General features: G+C 37.4%; 1 protein-coding gene across 8 annotated transcripts in view; it reads right to left on the bottom strand.

Annotated features, from left to right (window-relative positions):
* Nucleotides 1–24,755, bottom strand: part of RAPGEF2 (Rap guanine nucleotide exchange factor 2) — a 190,817-nt gene that overhangs the window by 91,138 nt on the left and 74,924 nt on the right. For all 8 annotated transcript variants that reach the window (XM_075751801.1, XM_075751798.1, XM_075751804.1 and 5 more), the window contains exons 4-5: nucleotides 21,379–21,462; nucleotides 1,400–1,475 (exon numbers count right to left, since the gene is read on the bottom strand). In XM_075751801.1, the coding sequence (XP_075607916.1) occupies nucleotides 1,400–1,475; nucleotides 21,379–21,462 (160 nt within the window). The remainder of the gene's footprint in view (nucleotides 1–1,399; nucleotides 1,476–21,378; nucleotides 21,463–24,755) is intronic.

Genomic DNA, 24,755 nt, shown 5'->3' with positions numbered 1-24,755 from the left:
TGACCCAACATTATCCATCAGTCCAGAAGATTTCTTCTGGACTCTTGTTATCTCCTTTCCCTATGCCTATATTTACATCACTCTTCCTTATATCTTATCAAGGAATGCACGAGAGACACAGGCAGACATCAACACAGCTACCACCAACTAAACTGTATAATTCTAGAGAACAAATCTGGGACAATAAACTGCTTCCCAAACTTGTGGTCAGATATGAGTTTCACAAACCAGTCAGACAAACCAGGGGCCAACACGGAGCCAAATGAGGAGGTGTAACAGGCTGCTGTTGAGGAGCTGCCCCTTTACAAAGTAAAGTTACGGAGAGCTTTAGTTAGGGATAGCGAAAAAGCAATTGGCATTTCTCATGTATGCCTTCTGTGTCTCCTGCTATATTGTATTAGCTTCGTAAGATGATTTTCTTAATTAGAATTGGAAGAGGAAGAGACATCAAACATCCGACAGAAAAAGCTACCATTACACAATCATCTTTATCTGTTTACAGTGCAATCACAAGGAGCTTAAAACCCACAAAAAACATGCCTGGATTTGCATAAAGGTAAGTAAGTTAAAAAGCTACTTTTTTTTTTTTAACCAATCAATTTTAAACAAGTAACCCAATCTCTTCTGCAAACCTAAAGCTATACCAGAATTTCCTTAGCTTCTGCAAGTTTTACAGAAACTCACTTTTTAGGGAAAAAAATGTTTACTGTCACAGCCTATATATGGCTTAAATAATTGTCATGCCTGTATTGTGAACTGATAGTTATCTCCGTGATAGAAAAAAAAATTAGCCCATTAATTGTACATTTCTTCAGACGATGCCCTTTGAGGGGGCAAATAAAGACTTTTGAGCCTGTGAACCCTCAGAGACGATGCTGTTCTGCCACTGCACTACAGCAGATACTGCTAAGGAAATAACCTTCGCTCAGAGAAGTCAGTAGAATTTTAAAATGTTCAAACTGCTTCTTAAAACCTCAAACAGCTGAGAATAAATTTAATTCAAACATTGATTACTTAAGCTAACCTGAGATTAATACTTTAAAGCATCTATGTTTACCTATAATAATAAAGCAGCTTTAAAAAGAAAAAACAAACAAACCACACAACCACAAACTGTTCCACTATTCTGCTAGCACAAGAAAACTTGAGTTTTACAAGAAATCTGCAAAAGTAAATGTAACAACAATATAAAATGCCTTTATCATTCAAACAATGCAAGTATGTGTGCAAAGAATAGCAAGAAAGTTATGTATGACATCTTAGATTAGGCAAGAAAGTTATGTATGACATCTTAGATTAATAAAAAGATCATGTGCAAAACAAAAGTTTTATTGGAAGTTGAAGTGTTACCAAAGCTGGTTTGTTATATTTGAAAGGAACTGAATGAAAATATTCTCACCACAATCATTTCAGATGGCTCTAAAACAATGCATTCACAGCCCCGCCTGAAGCTTCCTGCAGAACGCTTGCCAAAACTGAAGAACAAAAATAATTCAATCAGAACAAAATTCAGAGCTATAACACAATCCATAAGCATATTTACATCTTATCCAGATATTGTAAAGCATAGGAAAAAAAATGTACATACCTCTGCACAATACAAGTTTCACGCATATGTCCTTTGACAAGTAACTGATACCCAAGGACACCAAGTGCATCCTTTGTTTACAAAGTTTGTTTTTACACTTTACTAAGAATATTTACTAAATAATTCTATTAAAACTAGAACAAGTGTCAATCAAGTGCCGTCTACTGAAGATGCATGGTTGATTCTGAACTACATTACAGAGTTTGATCTAGCATCTTCTGACATTACAGCGTTAAGTTACCCAAGCTATCTGCATTTCTATAAAGAAAGCTAACTAGCATACAGAGAAAAGAATGAAATGGCTGATCAACTTCAATTAGTTCTTTTTTACTTAAAATATATTAATAAAATAAGGATGCTGAACACGAGAGTATTCCTAAATTGATGAGGGCAAAAATGTTCTGCCTTTCATGACACATTCCCACCTTAGTGCAATAATTAAGCATGATACTATTTTTCTTCCTGTAGGATAAAATAGAAAGTTATTTTAGTTACAGTTTCTGGAGTGCTCTGCCTTTATTAAATGAATGTGTGTGTCTGCAGGCTTAACTGCAAAGAATCCTCGAAATGCAGCGGTAAAGGTAGAGTGCAGAGAACCAATCCATAATTCAGTGAAATACAAGACCTTTACGGTCAGGTCCTTAATCACACGCCGTCAGAGTGGAAGAAAAGACAACCAGCTAAAGTTTGTTCCTTGGGTGTGTGCTTCCCCCTCCGGGTAGTTCATATTTAAGCCTGCCAGGCCAACGCCAGACCTTTCCCGTCGCAGAGAGGAAGGCAGGACAGACGAGAAAATGACTGGAACACCAGGATCCCTCTCGTAGCCTGCTGTAACAAACCTGCTCTAAAATTTGCCAAAAGCCAATGTAACTATTTATTCTTTGCCTTTCTTCAGCCTGGCACCGTGCAGCAGGCACGGGAAACCTTCCTATCTGAAGCTCACGGGGCAACAGCTATTAAACAACTTTATGAAAAACAAATCAGACTCAGGAAAATTGTAAAATCTGAATTTTAACCAATCCTGTAACGCACAGTCACAGTGACACACTTAAGGTATGATGTTGGTGAAAAGTAACTTTTTTAAGCTTTATTTCATGACAAGCAAACTGAAGAAGTTCATATACCATTTGGAACAGTCTATATAGCCAGTTTATATCTATTCTCCTGTCCCGCCTGGTGATTAGTAGAAATGAACAATTTAACTTGCTACCCCAAAGGCTAATCTCTTGACAACAGCACGTTTATAGCTCAAAAAGAAGGCAGTCAGATATTGAAAAGAAATGCCAGCTGTGCTTATTCATCAAAATAATAATCGCATTTAATGGTACATGGGACTTCTACAATAGAAAAAATTTTCCAGAATACTAAGCCTCTTGAAAAGAAACATTCAGTAAAGAAGTCTCTCCACAAAACGCCTATTTTCCTAGAGGCAAACACATGCTTCCTCCTATAGTCCAACAACAAAACACAGGGTGCTTTACTCTACAATGCCACCTTGAATTTTATCCAATTTCAACTACTCTTAAGGCTAACAGAAAATGAAGCCATTATCATGATTCATTAAACTGTTGCAAAAGTGACAAACTTATTTTCTTGGTCATTAACCTGATCCATACACACAGTTTTTCCTTTAAAAAAAAAAAAAAAAAAAGGAGGGGGAAAGAGAGAAGGAAGGAAATCAACTAATTGATTGAAAAATAAAAATGCAAAAATGGTAATTAGGAAGTCAACTTATTTGATATTCTAGTTGAAAACAAACACAGAAATATTCCCTTTCCTCTTGCACATAGATCTTCATTCTCCTCTTTGTAAGCATTGGTTTTGGTCTAGAATACAATATTACTGTATTTTTGCCAGCCCATTTTCTAGCCTCACAGTAAACACTTATTTCAACAGAGAATGCATATACACTGTTCCACTCCACCACTTCTTCTTCCTCTATTGCTGTTAAAGTATCAACTTTAAACTTCTGCCCACTGCTAATCACTGCTGACATCCAAAAGTTTCAAGCCTTAGCAAACACAGTAAAAAGAAAACACTATGTTTTGGATGTGCTCTGCAACTCTTGAATAACTTGTTTGGATTATATCCTTCGGCACAAGGGACCAGGTAGTCAACATATTAAGACAGAAGGCATGCATTGAATTACTATAAAGAAATTTCTTGATTTCTTTTCCCAGTAGAGTAACAACATCGTTGCTGTATTGCTCAGATTCCTATGACAGCATGAAATTTATCAGCGCAGACAGTGCATCACACATATATATTATCTTTGACCAAAGATCACAAAGCACTTCAGGGAGCAAACAAACTCTGTAATCCTTGTGAAGAAGTATTGTAGGCAAGACGACAAGAAAATCAAGGCAGAAGAAAGTTAAATGACCGTTCAAGCATTGCAGTTCTCAGATATGCCATGCCAGCTAAACCTCCTGACTTCCACACTGCTGCTGAAGATTCACCATCAATGAGGAATTCACATAACCAGTGAAATTCAGGAAACTCTTTTGTCACTGTCCACTATGTCTAGACACTTCAGAAGCATCCAACTCTGTGGTAGAACGTCCATCACAGTATTTGCATACTATCTGTTGCAGAACCACACTTTGATACCTACGCAGTCACACAAATACCTGTTGACATGCAGCTCTAAGAAACAACTGGGGTCTTAGGGCACCGCCAGTCCCACTGGTTCAGTGCAGAAGACTGATATCAATGTCAGTAAGATTTATCGAATTAATGTGTTAGAGCTTCACCCATAAGCAAAAAGCAAAGACCAGCAAAAAAGAACTTCAGTGACATTCTTCTCTACCCGAAATCCCTGGGTCCGGTAACCAGCCACTAGGCAGAGGAAGCCACCAAACAAGCTTGATTTAACTGAAAATAAGTTACTTAAAATATTAATAAGAAGCAAAAAGCAGCAAATACCCAACACAAAGTCTGTTTACCGAGTTAATCAAAAAGCCCAAGCTGTAAAGCATTTTATGAAATACCAAAAGAGCAGCTTTGTACAAGGGACCACAAGCTGGCATGCAAGCTGGCTTGAAGGATGCTGGGTATCACAAAAAAACAGTAGCAGCAACTAAAGTTTCAGTGGAAGAGCTGACAGATTATCTTCATAATACCCATTCTATTTTAGTAACTTCTGCTAGACACTCTTCTTTCCAAATTTTGATGCTAGACCATACTTACCATAGAAAGTAAGTTTGTCTACCCAGATTTATCACAAACTATGCAGTCTAGATGAGCACTGGCTAGCTAGAGTAAAATGTAGAAAGCCTTTATTAGCCAATTTCAATGGCCCAGCAATTTGACAATTTTACTCCTTCCCTTACTGTAATGTGAAATAAGACTGTGGATATATGATTTCACTAGGGAGCTTAAGGTTAGACCACATTTTTGTGTTTAAAACACAGGACAGAAGTTTACACAGTATACACTTCACATTTGGTTGTATCATATTATTCCTTAATAATTTCAATCAAAATTGTTTTATTACATAAAGATAAATCTTCTCTTCCTACTTAAGCCTTATTAATTTCAACTGCTAAAAATAGCTCATTTGCAGCTATTAAGTCAGTGATGCATCTGAGAAAACCCCAGCTTTGCAACTATTTTCTGTAAGTCAGTGATGTGCATGAGCGAATTTCACCAGAGCAAGCCAAGGCAGTTTAAAGTCATCTTTGCAATGGTGGCTGTCAATATGGGATGTAGAGGTTATAACAGTAATTTAGATAGCCAGAAGGTTGCCTGGTTAGGATATTGCTGCCTCACCTGAATTCCCCAAAGAACCTTGTTTTGCAGCAGTTTTTCCCAACACTTTTTTTTCTTGCTATCACATAAGCTCTGACGTGAGGTTCCCTGAGTATTAAACTTCACAGATGCTCTCTTCAGTACCTGTCCTGGAGGCAATTTCACTTCTGGAGTCCTTTTCTGTCACAGTTACTTTTATTCCCCATAAAGCTACCGAATGCATGATGTGAATATAAATATACTTTAAAAAAAAAAAAAAAAACAACCTCCCAAACCCCCCACCAATTTAAAGATATACAAAACAATTTTATTTGCAGGAACCCACTTTATAGTAGCAATTTCAAAAGTGGATGATAAAAAAAAAATTAACTCTTGCAAGGTTAAATATTCTCCCTGAGCAACTGCTCCCTAACTATACTGTTCCCTGAAGCACTTGACAAAAAGTCTAATTTCCTGCTTGACTATTCAAAAGCATTATTTCCAAATAAATTCATTACTACTAAAAAAACCTTTTTGCTCACTATGTGTATTAAAAGCAAATATTTTAATCCATATATGTTTACAACTCCATTTCCATTCTAATGCATTCTAAAATTGAGCTTACACTGACTGTACCTTACTACACACATATCTCATCTTAAACCATTTATACTCAAAACATACATAGTGGCTAAAGAACAGATGTGTTACAGTTTACAACACACTGGTTAATAGAAGACAAGTTTTAAGTGAAAGCTAAGGGTTTCCATGTTTTCCAAGTTTATACTTTCAGTTTTCATTAAAAAAACCTTGACAATTATACAACTACAATTAATGCAGTGGCTCACAAACAGCAACACGAGAATAATTTAAGGTCGCTGTCTGCATTTCTTCCCCTTCAAATGTGTTACATTTGCTAATAAACCAAAACTACAGAGAACCTCACTTAACTAAAACACCTAAGGCTACAAGCAACACATACATTTGTACAAGCACTTACGTGCAGAGACAGCCAAAAACTTCCAGGTATGGAGGGTGGCTCGTTCTATCGTTTCTACTACTCTCATGACGCTGGAGGACAGAGCAGTTTTCTCCAGACGTGACCCGTCCATCTCCCCAGGCCCCCAGACATACTCGTACACGCGCGCACAGATGCTCTTTCCAAAGCTCGCAGGAAAGGCGGCAGCTACCGAAGAGGGAACGTTTCCCTATCAGCATTCAGCCCTGTCCCCTCGCCCGGGGCCTCCACATTCCTGTTTTCACATCAGCCCAGCTCCCAAATGGAAGATTATTTCTCAGCACTGGAATGTAAACGCATTCATCAAAAGCGAGGCAGAATCTGAGGAAAACACTGACGACGAACACCAAGAGAAGGTTTTTCAGTGAGAAGCCCTTTTTATTCCTCCCTCTTAAAGATCAAAGATCGCTCACAGAAAACCTAATTTCACTGGTGACAACTATTTTTCAAAAAGGATGTACAAAACTCTTTCCTCCTATCATGTGATCTTGACCTTTATTTCTTTTGATATTCACCGCCTTGCATTAGCTTGAAGTAATAATTAATTCACATATGAATCACAACTCTTAGTGAAACTACATCTAAGTCTCCCAAAGAAAGCTCCACAGAGTCCGGTCATCTGTATCGTACAGAGTCCTCAGTACGTTTTAAAGTGCAAAATATTGTTATAGTTTTACGTATTTGTAAATGCAGTATTTGGAACATAGCTGCTGATTCAGAATAGTTAATTGGCAGTTCCTCTAATTGGCATTTCCTTTAAGTCCAAAAGCACACTCCATTTAGACATGTTCTAGAGCAATGAAAAATAGAAATAACACATTTGCTTGTTTCTCAAGTTCTTAGAATTTTCTATGGTACATTTATGCAAGCAAATAAATTCCATATAAATTTTGAGGGTTTTTTTTTTTTTAAAAAAAAAAAAAAGTTCTACCAGATACTAAAACTAGAAATGTAATGCATGATTATTGAAATGATTTATGCCAAAACTCTACCAATCAGATATTCAAAACGTTCTTCTAAAGTTTTCAAATGGCACGTACAAAAAAGCCTATGGCTTAAGATCACTGCTGTACAGTATTTGCCAACACAGGACACGTAACTATATGTGGAGATTAAAGTAAATGTTTTCCTTCCCCCACCATCCCTGAAATTAATCCTTTTCTCTTCTAGACTGTACCTGAACAAATCTGTAAGCACAAGGCTTGAGTTCAGTTCAGCTTCCCAAGCTTTTAACATATTCATGACAAAAACCAGACAATCCCAATACCTCCAAACTCTTTTTGCGAAAATTAACATTGCTCCAGTTGACATCTACGTTGAGGAGAATCACAGAAAACTGCCAAAATTAAGTGCAGAGGTATTGTGTTAAATATATTTCGAATTTGAAGTCACGTAGCACAGAGTCTCCATTTGCTTTTGGGTAGCGCTCACCCTGCAAATGCAATTACTGCCACGGCTATTTCCATTCAGATGCTCCCTGCTGCATTTCCCATCTCCCCTTTACCCTCCACCTCTCAAACCCGGAGCACAGAGAAGCCACCGTTCGTTCCTCTGGACGGATTATTTGCTGCACGTCCCGCCTGCACGTGCTGCATGGTGCTGCTTCCTCATACCAGCGCCATGACCTCAGCTGTGACCAGCAGCTGCTTTCCATCACCGCATCAATTATTCTCCGATGGTACAGAAGCAAACATGAGCAGAATGTCTGGTCTCTGACCAACGCCAAAGTCAAATCTTGATGTAACAATCAACATTTAACTTGCAACAACGTCAAAACGTGCTAGATTTAGTTCTAAAGCAAACCAGTCACACTGAATTCCTAAATTAAATATTACAGAGCAGTATTTCGTAGGTGTCTAGATGGGGGGAAAAAAAGCGGGGGGACGACACTATTTGCTATCTGCCGCTTAGGGAGATAGTAAGGGATTCAGTCAAGTTCCTCCTGTATCTTTTTTTATTAAGAAACACCACATTTCATTTTGGTACATGCAGATTAGAATTAAAGCCATCAGTCCCTCTTAAAGGCTTATTCTAACCAAGCTAGGTTTAGCTTGGTTTCACATGAATGTGCTGTGAAAACCAGACTGTTCCTCCACCCAACCCGCCCTTGCCAGGGATGGGGGGGGGGGGGGAAGTTACAATTTAGCAGAGTGTATACACGCGCAAGCCATCCCTAGGGGAACGCTTAAGTGTTCTGATGAAAACTAAATTTGGCATGGCCATTTTCTGACCCCTCAGAAAAAAAAAAAAAAAAAGAAAAAAGAAAAAAAAAAAAAAGACAGAGCCCTTCATGCATGCAGAGCAGCTCTAACATGAACAGCCCTCCGCTGGGGATGATGCAAGGAGGGAAGGTAGTTTCCTCACGCTTAAAGCTGCACGTTGGAAACTATAAAAGCATGGGTTTGTCAACTAAAACATTGAGGATCCTGATCAGATAATTTGATCTTCTGTACAATATAGACTGACTTCTCTGATTCTCTTTTGAATTAGTGCCTTTAGAAAAAATAAGCAAATACACAAATGCAGCCCAAGCTGCTTTTGATTTGTGTTAAGTATGATTTTTAACTAAAATGTGGCAGTCATCTGCATATCAAAATAACCACTAGATTCACCTTTGATTTTAACTTACTTCATTCTTGTAACGTTATTATATTTAGAGCATTGTTTTCCAGCAAGAGCAAATAGCTGCTTGACAGAAGTGCTTTCCAGTTGAAAGGAAAATTGAGATGCTGGCAACTGGAATACGAGTTGAAGAGGCATTTGCGAACCTGTCACTGTTTGCAAATCCTGGAGACATGAGCTCACTACATGCCGCAAGGATAAGGATGATTAGACTTATCCAGTGTCATATGATAGCTTAGATGTTTACAGTCTCAGATACAACAGCTCATGTGTCGGGGAACGGACTCACTTGCAACAGCACAGCTACGTACGAGTCACTTAGTATTTTGGGGGAAGGAGCTTCACAAGAGGGAATAAAAGCCTCAAACATCACTGCAGCTCCTTGCTTGACCTGGGACCCAAACTACCTGCTGCCTCTGTGGGGAAAGAGGAATGACGCCGTCACGGGCAATAACCCCGGTGCCGCAGCAGGAGGGTGTAGAGGCGGGAAGAACCCAGCAAGCCAGACAGAGAATGCCTGACAAATAACTCGTCCGTGTGAAGGATGCTAAAATTATAGGCTAAGCATGTTGATAGTATATTAATGCTTTAAATAATTCCTGCTAAAAATGTGTGAAAGTTAATTTGAACTCCAGCTGAAAGCTTTAGTAAACTTCCTCAGTATTTTGAACAGGTTTGGTTAGCATCCTTACCGATGACAGTACTTTATGTAAAACTCCTAGGGATTTCTTTATTTCTTATGCAAATGCTAGCCAGATCAGAGGTTGCATTAACCTGGTGATTTATAGCTGACTATTGAAAGCACTTCAAAAGAAGTTCCTGAAAACCCACGGTGAATAATTTGAAATTAGCTAGATTCTGGAGGTTTGCTTTCAGAGAAAGTCCCTTCGGTCAACCCCTGAATCATATGCCTTATGATCTTTAAACATGTTTGTTTTTTTTTAGTTCAGACTACTATTTTGAAAAGTGTGGCTAATTTTAAAATTTTACCTAGTTACAAGATTGAATATGGTAGCAAGTTTGACTAGTTAAGTAAAAAAAAAAAGTTTCAAATTTTTTGCTTTTCACTTTAGCTTTTTCTAGTGTTACCTTAAAACTAAAATTAAGCTGAAAAATGGTTAAAAAAACAGTCTGAAAGAGTGCTGTAAAGAAGCACGAATTGTTTTGCAAATTTACTGCAAATGGGGGTAGATGCTCAGGGCCTTGATAGCAGCAGGTGATCCTGAATACTTTTCAGACTAAAATACCACTCAGGGTTCTTTATGACCCTTTCATGAATATAAACAAGAGGAATGTGTTTATGAAATTTTCCTGTGAAATCCAAGATCTGTATTTATAAACTATATACATAAACATATAAATAAATAAAACTGGAACATAGTAGTAGTGGCAACAACAAAATTTAGCTTGTTGCAGTTCAACTTTGCAGCGTCTCTAGTACAGAAAAGTAGAAGGCAGGTACCTCGTCAGAACAGCTGACAGAAAAGATCTTTATTTTGAAAAAAAATAAAATCCTTATTCTATTTTTAAATTAGAAGTTCTCATGTTACTTTATCCTGGAAAAAAATTCAAAGATGAAAGCTTTTTTCCTAACCTACTTTTTTATTATTATTCCTTTAAAAAAAAAAAAAAAATGGTTTGAATAAAGACAGCTCTGCTTATGCTTCATCTTAATGACGTCTGTGTTGCCATGGTGATTACTGTGACATCACAAGATCTACATAATGGTCTCAAAGAATGAGAAGTAGTAGGAAAACATTACTTAAGAGGCAAGACCTTGTCAGAACACAGTTTGGCTTATTAACATTCATGAAATTCATTAAAACAGAGGAGTATTTTTCCAACCTCATACATAGCCTTTAGATGTCTGATCCTAGATGAAGGCTGGTTTTTTACCTTGAAAAATATATAATAAGCTTTTTTAAGTCCCCCTATAGACTTTCATAATTAACATACTATAAATTGTCATCTTTTTAAAAAACTAAAAAAATAACAACTGGACATACCATCTAGGTTTGTAGTAGTAAAGTAAGACCATGCTTATTGACATTTTCCACCCCCACTTATACGCCTAACTCATTCAATACAACCAATTCATTCATGCGGAGGGCTAAACACATGACCTCAGTAACTAGTTTCCATAAATCTTATTAGTACAATGCAGATGTCTTCAAGGTATCTTTGTAATAAGTGCCCTATAACTGTAAATGAATAAACAAACTAAAACAGTGAAGTAATAGTGACAATTCTGTTTTAGCTATTTAGATTATAATTAGAAAATAAATTATCCCTCACTTAACATGTTATATTACGTCCAGTGTCCCTGGATTTTTCAGAATCATCATTCGAAAATTTTAGCATCATCTACAGTCCTGCAAATACATCATTAAGTAAAAATCATTACTTCAGTTTATCAAGATTGTCCTTCACCAAAGATAAGTGTATAGAAGTTTAGACCACCGTAGTTCCACATGAGGAAAAGGCTCTTCCCCGCACGTACCCCAAACCTAAATGCAGAGACAGCCATCCCATAACACATTTATACTGGACTTCCCTCAAGAGTTTTCTTGGACATTTTGTAAAATATATATATCAAAAAGACTTAAAGTCTTGCATTTGTAAGTACAGGATAGACTCTAAGGTACCTCTTGACTTTTCTGCAGAGTACCCAAAATTTGGTTAGTTCCAGTCAGTATATTCTTCATTTAAATATAATTGTGCAGCAGTAATACATCATCTCCAATTTCAGGATTTTAAGTGGACCTCTCTGTCTAGTTAATGTTGCTCCCTAGGCTGTGAAAACTTCACCACCCTGTTGAATGGTCTTTTCCCCAGCATATTGTAACTAGACCAGCATCATCACCTTCTTGCTCTGCAGTGCACACTCTCCACATGGGTACGCTGCTCCCTCTTTGGTATTCTTTATGCTATTTTTGCACATAGTTCATTTTGTCGTTATTTTGGGGTAAGCAATGACCAGATAACTTCTCAGTTCATTACACTTAGAAAACTTGCCCGGAGACCCTGAAAGCATGTAAAAGAAACACGGGTCTTCCTTTTGCCTTCAGCAGGAATCTCATAATGCAGTTTTCTCAAGTAACTGAGGGGAGGGTTTTCTGATGTTTTGCAGGTTTGTACTAAAACTCAAAACCTTGAAACAGAAAGAACCTTAAATTAGAAAGAAAAGGTTGCAGAACAGGTCATCTCAGCAGCTGCAATATCAGTTGTGAAAAACAGTTTTATTTTATCTTCAATTAGCAATGCAAGCAGTAGTGAATACCCAGATAAAACAGGCCTCACATTTAACTTTGAAATAACCACGTACTTTATTACGTAGAGAATCTTCCTCTCCTTAACTTATCAGAAAGAGCTCTCCATTTTTTCCACATCCCTATTTGTATGCAAGTAATTTATTATCGTTTCAGATAACAGCTTTTTCATATTAAAATCAAGCCTGAAATTCTACAAAGAAGATACCAGTATAAGCGAGAACTGTTGAAATTAAATGAATATGCCATAATTATACTGTACAGAAGAACAATAAAAGCAAAAGCAAAGATGAGCAATGTTTCCAAGACTGATTAGATGTTGTTCTCGATTACTTCCAATTGTGACATGCTCCATTAGAGACCCTAATGCAGGGATTAGAAAGGTGTCTCTAACTAATGAGACACAAAATAAGCTAAAGAGAAGAGTCAGCAATAAAAACTATACTGTCTCAAGGCCAGTTTTCACTGCAGTACGTTTTAGAAACCAAGTATCAACTAAGCAGCACCAAAATTTGGTACAATGAGAATACGTTAACATCTTCAGGAAAAACAAGTTTTCAGTAAAATGAATGTTCAAAAAACCATAAAACCCCACACCCAAAAAAACCTCCAAAGAACCAAAAACACTCACAATTTTAGCACACTTTTCAAACACTAAATAGCCATAATTTTAACCCCAACTTTCTAACATTAAAAAAAAAAGGGATGTAAAAGTTAGTATCATTCACAGATGTCAAAGATTATATTTCCTCTGTCAGCTACCTTCAAGGATTCTCTCCTTTCCCCTGCTTTCTTTCTGCTAAAAGATTATTGAAGTCTGTTAAACTCTTCTGCTTACACAGAAAAATCCTACTATCTGTGTTACCTCATTTGTTTTTCCTTAGCATTGGCCATATCCCATACTCACATTGAAAAATTTTGATTATACTTAATTTATATAGCAAGTACAAAAATAACTTAAATTGGTTCACAGGCGAGACTTGCCATAAAAGCAGTGGTTTGGATTTATATGGTTAAATAATTTGTTTCTATGCTCCGTATCACAAATTCCCAAGCATAATCTTGTCATTAAAATAGATACATATAATTTTTTAGTATTTTTACAAAACTGCAGTTTCAATGGGGAAGATAAACACCATCGACCTGAATAAAGCATGACATAAGAAAAGCCTACTTCAAATTTTTTTTTCTTTTTTTTTTTATGTAACAACAGTAGCAGGAAATGCCATCCTGACTTAGCTTACAATTACCATGTGTGAAACAATGAAAAACTGGACCAGAACAAGGACTCTTGTATATGCAAACTCTACACCACCAGTTAATGGTGTGTCTCTTACAGAAAGTGTATGTTGTTCTGAACATTCCACCAATGCACCCGAGCATCAGCAATTGATCCAGACCATCTCAAGTCCATCATCAGGTCTTTTGTGCACAGAGACAGAAGTCCGTAGCTCTAGGATATACACCTAGAAACTACTACAAGGCTTGCATTTGGGAGGGCTTCAGATGTTGGCTTTTCTCCTACCATGAGTATTTCCATGTCTGAAGAACTCCCCCACCTTAAGAGGAATCAGAAATATTCAGGGTCACTTAAAAGTTATTCAGGTCATTTGAAACTTTCTGCTTCGCTGTTACCTTCTCATCCCCTCGTTACAAACTTGGAAGAAAGCCTGGTAGCACTAGCCCCACTACGCTAGATTTCTGGTTTTATTTTCAAAAGATGCCAGCGTAATAGATTAAGTCCCTTAACATTTTATCAGCTGTGCAAGAACAAAATTGCAGTAGTGCTGAAATAATTGTTTTGACAGGAACAACGCCAGATACCACCCAATCTCACCATTTAGGAACTGTGTCCTCTTCTATTTCCCAACACCTCAGATATTGGCAGCACACTTGGAAGATGACCAATTCCAAACCTCAATGAACTCTTAAATTATTCAGCAGAACAGAAGACAGGTGGAATAAAGCAAAATGTATATAATACCAAACTCATTTAGTTGTAAAAATCATTTTAAGTATTCATATTTTTAAAAGAACTGTACACCAATTTCTGCAAACGGTAAGGACAATTTCAGATGACATTACCAGTACAAGTAGCACGTGCTCTGCGTCACGAACTTAGCTGTAAGAGCAGGTGACATGACAAGACAGGGCCCCGTTAATTTATGTTCAGCGAATTCAGCTACAGCCAGAGCTGACTCTGGCTGTGTCTCAGTGAGGAAGCCAGATTCAGAGAGCTGGGAACGCTCCCTGCCAGCCAGCCCTCAGGGACCTGAGTTTGGGGACAGACCCAGGGCAGCTCCAGCTCTTCTGGCACCTTCTGAGGAAGAAGGCAATGTCACACATCAGCGAGCTCTGGGCCTCACTGGTAACACTGGCCATGACACCAACAGGAGATGAACAGATTCAAGGCAGACGGCCACATCAGGCACACTCAATAAAGTGTTCCCTCTTGTAAGCAAGCTTTTATTTTCTCCAGGACTTTGAGTCTCAAAAAGTAATCACAGTCACATGCACTGTGACAGTCTAATATTGCGCTTGCAGGTAACAGTAAACATCTCCATCCAAAAGGATGCACGCAGCCTTTTAGGTAGATGCAGATTGTACAAAGCCATTAGCGTTACCTTCTCAAGGCCTATTTAAAATCCATTGTGAGTAATTCATGGTAGACATACGCTCGGTCATAAATGGACTGACATCTCCACTACTTCTTCCAACCTCCTTCTTCAGCTTATGATCTCAGTCTTTCAGATTAAACTGTACGATCACGCTCCTTCGTGCTTCAGTTTCAGCTGATGGACTGAAATGCCAAACCAAGGCATTCGAACCAGACAGAAGACGAGAGGGCACTGGGGGTCAGCCCACAACACCACCATACTCTGTACCTTCCCACCAGCCTTAAGAGACAGTCATGAGCATGGCTTCAGAATAGCACTAGCTGGACACACAAATAAGGAGCCAACAAACCGGTCACAGGAAAATCCAGCAGCAGCAATTAGCAGAAAAATAAGTTTAACATTAAAAAGTGAGAGTTCTGAGGGCAAACTAAATCCAAAGCACACATTTTCAAGTAATTTCTTAAACAGACTTGAAACCATAACCTGGGGAGTTACTTTTCTTCACAAAGATCCAATATATAGTCTTTGTGTTCCCATCATGATGCTGTAAATCCTTAGCCATAAGCAAAACTCAGAAAGAGGGAAAAGCTCCATAAGCTCAGCACAGCCCTTGATCAACTCCCTCTGCAGCTTAACTAACTAAACCCACAGCTCCCAAAAGTACAACCCTGAGCCTCCCTCAAATCCGATGTTCTAAAACTCTCAGTTGCCTGCTCAGAGCAAAATAATCTCTTTTTAGTCAAATTCAAAATTTATTGTATTGTGTAAGTATTTGTGTATTTTGGTCACCCTCAGTTTAAAACACAGGTTTCGTTCTGTTCTCTCATGAGTTTCAGCCAGCAGTAGCCATTATTAATAAACACTAAGTTGCAAATATATTAGGGTCATACATTGAGAGAAGGATTTTATCATTGTGATTAAAGCTATCAATATAATTACATTCATTGAAAAGATGGATCAAAGACAGCTCTCTGTTCAAAACATAAATGTATCAGCAGTTAGATATATGTAAACCACGCAAACCAGCACGTCTCAGGCATCATAAAAATTACAAGTATGTTTCAGTATACATAAAGCTGTACAAATGTGTGTACATAGGCAAAAGCTCTGTTCCAGCACTATTATACTCACATGCATTACCTGTCAAAACAAAACAAAAAAATCCCTAACAAATTTTCTTTGGAGAGAGGTTACTTTAAGTTAATCAGGACACACTTGGATGAGGACAAATCATTTCTGCACAAACTGAGTTTTGTTATTGCTTTAAACACATTCAAAACAAGTCCATAATTTCTTCCATAGCTCTCCAGTGGAATCTGATATTCCATTCCATTTGTTAAGTTTTAGTACAGGAAAAACCAGAGGGCTAAATCATCAATATTTAAATAGATACATCTCTCTCAATTTTTAAAAGAGAGGGAAAAAAAAAAACAGATGTTCTCTCAACTTCAAAACTTAATCTTTTAATTAGAGGAAAAAGCTTAAATAATTGGTCTCATATGTAAAATTTGTGAACTTGCTGAAGGGAGAGCAGCTCTCTGTTGCCATATGAACTGGTTGGGTGTGGCAGTAAGGCAGGAAAAGAAGAGGCTCCAGCAAGGAAAGAGCATAGATGAGTGAGTAGTTTAAAGGCAAGAGCAAAGCCAGGTTTGCACGTGGCAAGTCAGCATCGCGGCATGTCTGAGCCGCACCACACACACCCCCCAGATAGTCTCAGACCAATTCTAGGAGAAAAGCAGAAAAAACCCAAGCACCAGAGCCTACCGGTGTGAGAAAAACTGCCCAGCAATTCTGGATTTTACTGCTACTAAGAGTTAGTTGCATCCCCCAGTCATGGAGGCCACGGGCAAGCACGAGGTTAGTTGTGGGAGATCCAGGAGACATTTTTGTAGTGCAGCTTCGAGTCAAGTAAGATGAAAGACCACGGTAATATTTACACTAGAGGCAAAGCCCTGGAACAAAAACCACACGGGAAGTCCGAGAGCCAAGCAAATGTGATGAGAGCACAGAGCAGACCTGCGGATGCCGGAGGCCATTCCAAAGGACATTTTGAGGGACTGTCACATTACTGCTGTCAGTGACCACGTGAAAACACGGGAGAGCCAGGACACCCTTCAGGGAACTGTATTTTCTGCTCTTTTATTTTCTGGACTTCATACATAAACCTCATTCTACCATGTGAACTGCTTCAGGGTACAGATGCTCAGGGGAAATAGTGAGGGGACCAAGTATTAAATTGTGCTAGTTTGGTGGCCGTGGTGGGAGGGCAGAAATAAGGAATGTTTAGTTTGGCTGTAATATATGCCTGCTATGTTAAAGAAAATGAGTAAGTATGAAAACTGTTACTAGCAAAAGGGGGGGGAGAGGGAGAGGAAATCTTCCTCACATTAAGCTGTCAGAATAAATTTCTCTGTTGCAATTTACAGAAATTAAATAGGAGAACAAGATTAAGCTTTACTTTATGTCACCAAAAATATGGCAGCTTTAATTGTTCAGGTCAAAAATCTTTAAAATTCAGAACTGTAAATATTCCCAAAATAATGTTAACTGAATAAAAACCAGCCTTATCTTATGAAGGCTATTTACTAGCTGATGGCTTGGCATTTGAACAAATACAAGCTAAACTATATTACAATATGGAAATAAAATGATACTCATGCTATTTTCACAAAATATGGACATGGAGTAGACATTAAAGTTTACAAAGCAAGTTACTCAATTCAGGACTTCATGTATGTTAATATTCCACCTTGAACATTTAGGTTTTTTATTAATTTTGAATTAAAGACTTGTCAAGAAGCTAGTTAGAAGTAGTTTTTACGAGTCACCCAGTACATTATATAACTTTGGCAAAATTGGCAACTATGCCACTCATTTCAGACTATTTCAACTAGCAGCTGTTTGACCATATATAGTACATTACAAAGCTGCTTATTTTTGGACTACTATACTATTATTTATTTTGGTTTGAGTAGGAAAGCAGCAGGGTGGTCATTTCTTACGCTTTTAGACAGGGTTTTTTTTTAATTATTTTTATTATTATTATTTAAGACATTCTTCTTCCCCAACTACATATTAAGTTTGTCAAACCTAGTCATCACTCCCTCTCCCCAAAGAATTTTAAATGGTATCTAACACTAGGAATCAAAGACATGGGAACAATGATTTGGTGAAAAAAGAGGGGCGAAAAAATTTAAAAATGAAAATTCAAAAAAAGAAAAAAGAAAAAAAGAATTTACCTGACATAAAATACACAACAAAAGAGCATTTCCAGTGTTACCCACCAACCAGTCTGAGGATGTTATACCTGAAACTAATGCACCTAAATTAGCTAATAAAGGCCCCAAATGCAAATAATATGCTGAGCACAGTGCATAGTCAAATGCACTAAGGTACTTCCAAGTTTCAGCTATAAATCCTGTTCTTTATAGGCTCACACGCCAACAGCCATGAAGTTAAGAGTAGGATGGAATTTAGCACAGGACTGAGAAAACACCGGCAAGATTGCAGGCAGATTTATTCACTAGTGCTATCTGCATCACCTGAACTAGGTATTACTTTTACCCTAGCTTGTACAGACATACATCTTAAAAGACTGAAATCCAACAAAGAATAGCAAGTGTTCTTGAAATTCAGGACACACACACACATATATGTTATTTCTGATTTGTCTAGCTACTGTCCAGCCACCATTCAATGAGGCTGACCTCGACAAAATCAGGAGGACAGGCAAGGGGAAGCCTGCAGTCCGAGCAGCACCGGCAGCTCCCGAGCTCCTGATGGGAGAGCTGGATGCAGCCCAGAGAACCTGCGCAAAGGGATTTACTGCAGGTGCATGGAGCAGGCTATCAAAAAAAAAAAAAAAATTTTGAGGTGGGGGGAAAAAAAACAAAAAAGAAGAGTTTTAGATGGTGGGAGGTCTGGCGATAGGAGGGATGGATTACTCTAAGCTCTGTGAAAAGAAGTTAGGGAAATGAGAATTTTCTGAGTCACTCAGATTTGGAGAGAGGAACATACTTCTTGCTTTCTGCTCCTACACAGATTTCTCAGCTCCATCCTGCTCTTACTCACATGCTTCACATGTTGCAAAATTATTTCTTAGTGGCTTTCTAGATGGGCAAAGATAAAATGGATTAAACTGGAAAAAAGCCTCACTAAAATAGTCCAAATATGAATTTACAAAAGTTTACTCATATGTCAATGTTTTGGCCAAACAAGATCAAAATTAGATGATCTCTACCTGGCAACGTTTAAATCTCTTCCTATTTCCTGACGTCAATGATGCATCAGTACGTGCTCCATTTGCTAAAGCGTAGCAAATGCATCTTTAACGGCAATAAGACATCAAGACTCCCAAATTATGCAATGCTCAAAAAGGCACTTGAAATTATTACTCCTTGTATATGTAAATAGTCAGTTTAAGCAAACAGTTATCTAGTAACTGCCTTTTAGCCACTTTTGACACTACTCTAGATTTCAAAATATCACCCCATCAGTTGTTTCTGGACAGCAGACTTTTCAGGAGGTCTCACTCCCCTTTTTTTTTTCCTAAAGCACTGTAAAATTTTACTTAGGTATTGCTGCTAATCAGTCTTTTCTACCCAGTCTATATATCTGAGCAGTTCACTATATAAAGCTGAACAACTTACTTTTCTCAAGCCTTTGCTTTAAAATAAATAAATCACTTACTATCCAGCAGTATTCCAAATCAAAAATTTAACCTGTGTGCCCTCTCACTTTTGCCAAGTTTCTTATTCATGGATGAGCCCAAGGCCCAGATACTGCAGCTTACTCATTTCCAAAGTAAAAATCCTGATTAGCCTTGTCCTAAATTTAAAAAGGCCCTCACCTACCCTTTAGTAACTACAGCTTCTGAGCACTAAGCCCCTCACTGGAATGACTCTGGTTTTGCACTCCAGAAATACTTTCTATCTTATATCATTAAATTAAAGTTGCTTAATTTTGCTTTCATGGATTTATGTCATCTTTGTTAATTAACAAATCATCTCTCTCGCAATTACTTCCCAAGGCACCAGCTTTGGCAGCTACTTGACTCCATCCACAACGATGAAGCTTTTTCTAATGCCAAGTTCCACACCTGCAATTCACCAAGATCTCAGACACTGTCCCAGATGTCTTTCTGAATTTCTCCATGTGAACAGCTTAGAGTCACAGGACCTGTAATTTTCTGTTCATTCTCCCAGGAAGAATCTCAAGCCTGTTGTTTATCTTATTAAATCTCACCTCTCATCAAGTATCAAAAAATGTCTGAAGCACAAGCATTGCTGTAGTTCAAAGGAACAGAAGATTCTAGCCGCAGACTATATACAGCCACCCTACATTAATTCAGATATCGTATATCCCTTCTCCTGGCATCTAAAGGGAGCACCTTCTGCCAGCTTTTGTTCTGGCTTTGCCTGTTCATGGATGACATATGGGACAATTTTCTTCCATCTGCCAGCAGCAGGGATCCTATAATCTGTTGTTGTGCTACTTTTTACAATAACCAGTTTTGCACCTTTAGCATATACTGTTTGATGGCACATTAAATACATCATTTTATCAGCAGCGCCTGTCCTCTTACAGATGCAAGACACTTGCTTTCACCAAGAACATGCCACCATCATCAAATGGAAGTCCCAAGACCAGTGCTACTCTCCCACTGAAAGGCAGATCTGAACATCTAATTGTTCACATGCCAACCAACACTAGCTCTGAAGTGGTTTCCCACTGTTTAAACTGTAGGGAAGTTTCTAGTGCTTTCATTCTCATCATACCATACAGAGACAGGTCATTCTTTCATTCTGCCTTTCACAAATTTTATTACATGCTATTTACTTCAAAGAAGCCTTTCATAGTAGGCTGAATATGCATATAACCAACATTTTAAAATGATTCTGCTCTGCTTCCACTAAAAGGATCAAGCTCAGTCACCTTAGTTTAAAATCCTTGCAGTCATTTGCATATTTTTCCATAGCTCAAAATAATTAATTTTTTTACTGTAGCAATATACATTTTGAGTGTCTCTCACACAAACTTATTTTGTTCCATGTAAAATGCCACTCTCCGTTGCAAATCCATTTACATGAAGCACAGCCTTAAACAGAAGTGGCAAAACTGGCAGTAACATGATGTAAGCATATGCTAAAACATGCACTGAAGACTTGTGGACGGTAAGTAAAGCCTCAGGAAAACATCCAAAGCTCTAGTGCATCTTATGATTGAAAGTTTGATTACTCACAGGAACAGACTACTCAGTACTTCATTTGTCAGGTTTTTGATAGTGTTATTTTTAAATTGACAGCATTTGTATGACACTTTGGATGTTCATACACTGTCCACAATGATGTGCTTTCAATTCTAGTAATGGGCATAAAATAATTACCACAGCTAGTAAAGGTAGGAAAAGTGTGTTTATACATGTGCTTCTGTGTTTCATTAAGCATAAGACATTGCCTTTTAATTCTAAAGATTCTCTACATCTCATAATTTATGTTTTAAATACAGAATGCAGTACATTCATAGCTGACATACCTGCTCCTTGGAAGAAACATAGATTCTTTAATGAAGACTGAACCAGACAGCAGGATATACCAACAGGTACCAATATCATCAGGGCTGGAATGAAAAAAAAAAAAAAAAAAAAAGAGAGAACACACAGTTTAAGGCACTTGATTTAAGTTACTCATAGCACTACCAAATTTGCAGTATGAAGAACATCAGAAGGCAAAAATGCTCAAAATTACAGAAGAAAGGCACAGTTCTATTATTTACAAAACAATTCCAAATATATACATTATTAGAATGCCTCATTTCATTTACTTCACTTTTTTTAAAAAGCATATATCTTTGGTAACAGCACAAATCCAGTGAAATATAATTGAAAGTGATTAAAATGAAGTCAAGCTATACACTAATTGTATTGTATTCTGTTGAATTGATTACTTTCCTCTTGCTGAAGAGAAGTGTAGCATCTTCTCCCCTACAAATAAGGCTTCCTTTCCCAATTCTAGCCATCTCCTCCTTCATCCTTTCTTTCAAGACAGCAAATTGTCTTTTCGCATCTTCCTTCCCACAAAGTAAGACAGCATTGGATACATTTGCAGATGGTAAACCTACATCAGATTTGTTAGTCAACTTTATTCTGCTGCTACTACGCACTGCCCCTTTCATGCCTCTTCCTGGCACAAGAATAAACTCCCAATAAAAAGGACAAAGAGTTTCTTTTCCCCAGTCGTTATCCTACAGAGGAACTGGATGAGGACTTTGTCATCCAGGCACAGTTCATTCTACTTCAGATCTTGCTCCTTGAGTAATACAAAATTCTTTTTACAGGCTTAGACTCTCCTTGGATAAGTTCAAATAAAGTTTAGACAGGAAAAAAAAAGAATAGTTCAAGGTTACTAGAAATAGCTGCAGTGGAAGTCTTGTGCCACTTTGACAGTCCACACAGAACATCTGTACTTTACTTCAGTTTTTACCACTCCTGCTTCTTCCAAAGAAGCTCACTAATGGGATTCAAGTACACCATTATGAACTGCATGAGCATTCTTATCTGAAAACCACATCCCTAGTGACACTAAGAGATGCAGATCACATAATTAATCTATAGCACCTTCTTTTTTTTAAATTACATGTCTCAGGTCTTTAGCAACAATTAGTTCTAACTTCAAGCAAGAACAGCCCACATCTTTTAATGATGATGACAGCATAGTATTAAAACCCAATCTTAAATCTACATAGGCTACGTACACGTTAGCAGAATGTTTTTCATTTGGAGAACTTTAACTTAAGAAGTACCTACATAGCAAGGTCCTCAAAACAAGAGTGAGATTTCCTCAGCACTCACTTTATTAGGCTTTCTAAAAGGAAAGCTGAAGTCAGAAGGAGAGGGAGCTGGCCTAAAACAGGCGAGAGCAAAACAGCAAACCATCCAATTTGAAAACATGCTCCATTTCCATTTTCCAGTGTATAATATAACCATAAGAGAAAGGACAAACATCAGAAACGTGAAGAATTAACAGTGGAAACAGAGGACAGTCTATGACCAAGAACACAAGAACTGACTAAGATGATGCAGCCTTTATTTCTTTTCTACCAGCCTACAACCTGACCAGTGAAACCATACTGGTCAACCACACCCACCAGTGAAGGCTTAACATCTTCAAAATGGAGACTTCAGGAAATACTTTTTAATACTGATAGACAACAGAAAATGAAGCAATAACACAGTGTAACAACAAATCATTTTGATTTATATAGTTGAAGTGCACCAAGCTGCCTTTTCTGAAGTGTACTTCACATCCTTGCTTCTCACATGGACCTGTACTGCCCTCAAACTTGTTAGTCTAGAAAAATCAACATTGTACATAAGTGCAGAGAACCAGGTTAAAGCAGATAACTCAGTTGTATGTTTACGCTTTTGAGAACGGTATTTTCTTTTTAAGTGGTGGTTTTCTTGAATTTGAGTCTTTAAACACTCTTCCTCCCAAATGAGTCCTAAGTTGACAGGCACCCACCCAGCATTGCTGCTGAACTGCAAATCTGTTGGGTTTTTTGTTGTTTCTGTTTTTTAACAGATGTCATTCTAAATACAAATAATCTGCACTAATTAGCACAGTTGAAAGTTTTTAAAATAGACATTTTCAGCAATGGCTATAGATTAATTTCCCAAAATGCTGGGAAATAACTCAATTAGGATGTCAATGATAATCTAATATACTGTAATCCACACAGAAAAATTATCACATAAGAAGTTTTGTGGGGTTTTGTTTTCCTAAAAATTGGCAGTTTGACTAAGTATGAAAGTGTAGTCTGATAGAAGTGAACCCCATCTGGGGTCACAGCCTTTATAACTCTAAAGCAAAAGTAATCTAGAAAATCTGTTTACACTTTTACAGAAAGCCCTTTCCAAGGATAAAATAATTGAAGCAAAAATTAAAAAAATATTTAAAACAATAGAAAATATTTTAGAACTTTTGCAAATCTACTAATATAAAAGCTTTTATTTCCCTCCTTTAAGAGTTGATGAACTATTTTAAATCCTCTGTTAAATTACCTATTTGTAAGGGGCTTTAGGTATCTTTTCTCATTGGAGATCTTTTATCTCCAAAGAGAAAGGCAGCCACTGGATTTCACAAGCATCAGTCAATATGTTCAATATTCAAATTCTTAATGCTACTTTTGAATCTACCTTTGAATCATTTAACAAACAGCTATAATGATTATACATTTAACTGCAGTGGTTTTAAGTTTTTCTTATTTGATCACACACAGCATGACTTTTCACTTAGTTAATCATCCAACTCAGTTTTTATCTTTTTTTCTGCCAGTTCACAGGTTTATCCGCTCTCTCTGCAAGTTAGCTTGTCAACAGTCGTTGCTCCTTCTCACTTATGTCATGAACATCATACTTTATCCACTTTATATATAATCAAAAGAAACATCTGTTCATTTGACAACTGAAAGTGCTGATTAATAAACCAAACTTTAGGAATACCATCTGATTGGTTTTATTTTCCTTTTGTTTTATGTGTACTTTGATAATTGTTTTTATTTTTACAGTCATGTTTGAGAATTTCTAAGCTCTAAGGTACTTGCATCATGCATATCTACTGAACTCAACTCCTTAATTATCTGAATAAAAATCTTCAATATTGCTGTGTCACAATAGTGGAAGGTTACTACAGAACATGTCTGTATTCAAAGTATCTTCTCCAAAATACACCGTGTGTTCTTTTAAACTTTCATTGCCAGCCAAAACATCGTAAATATTTCCAAGAGTATGCAAGAGCAAAGGACGCCGATGCATTTTCATTCTCTTCATTTTTACAACTACTAGTGTCTTAATATAGTCTTGAACAAAATATCTGAAAAAACCCCACACGTATAGCAAATACATTCCTTCCTCC

The sequence above is a fragment of the Balearica regulorum genome, chromosome 4, assembly GCF_011004875.1.
Source record: "Balearica regulorum gibbericeps isolate bBalReg1 chromosome 4, bBalReg1.pri, whole genome shotgun sequence".
NCBI lineage: Eukaryota > Metazoa > Chordata > Aves > Gruiformes > Gruidae > Balearica > Balearica regulorum.
Note: the sequence above shows the minus strand (reverse complement) of the source record. Positions and strands in the feature narration are given on the sequence as shown.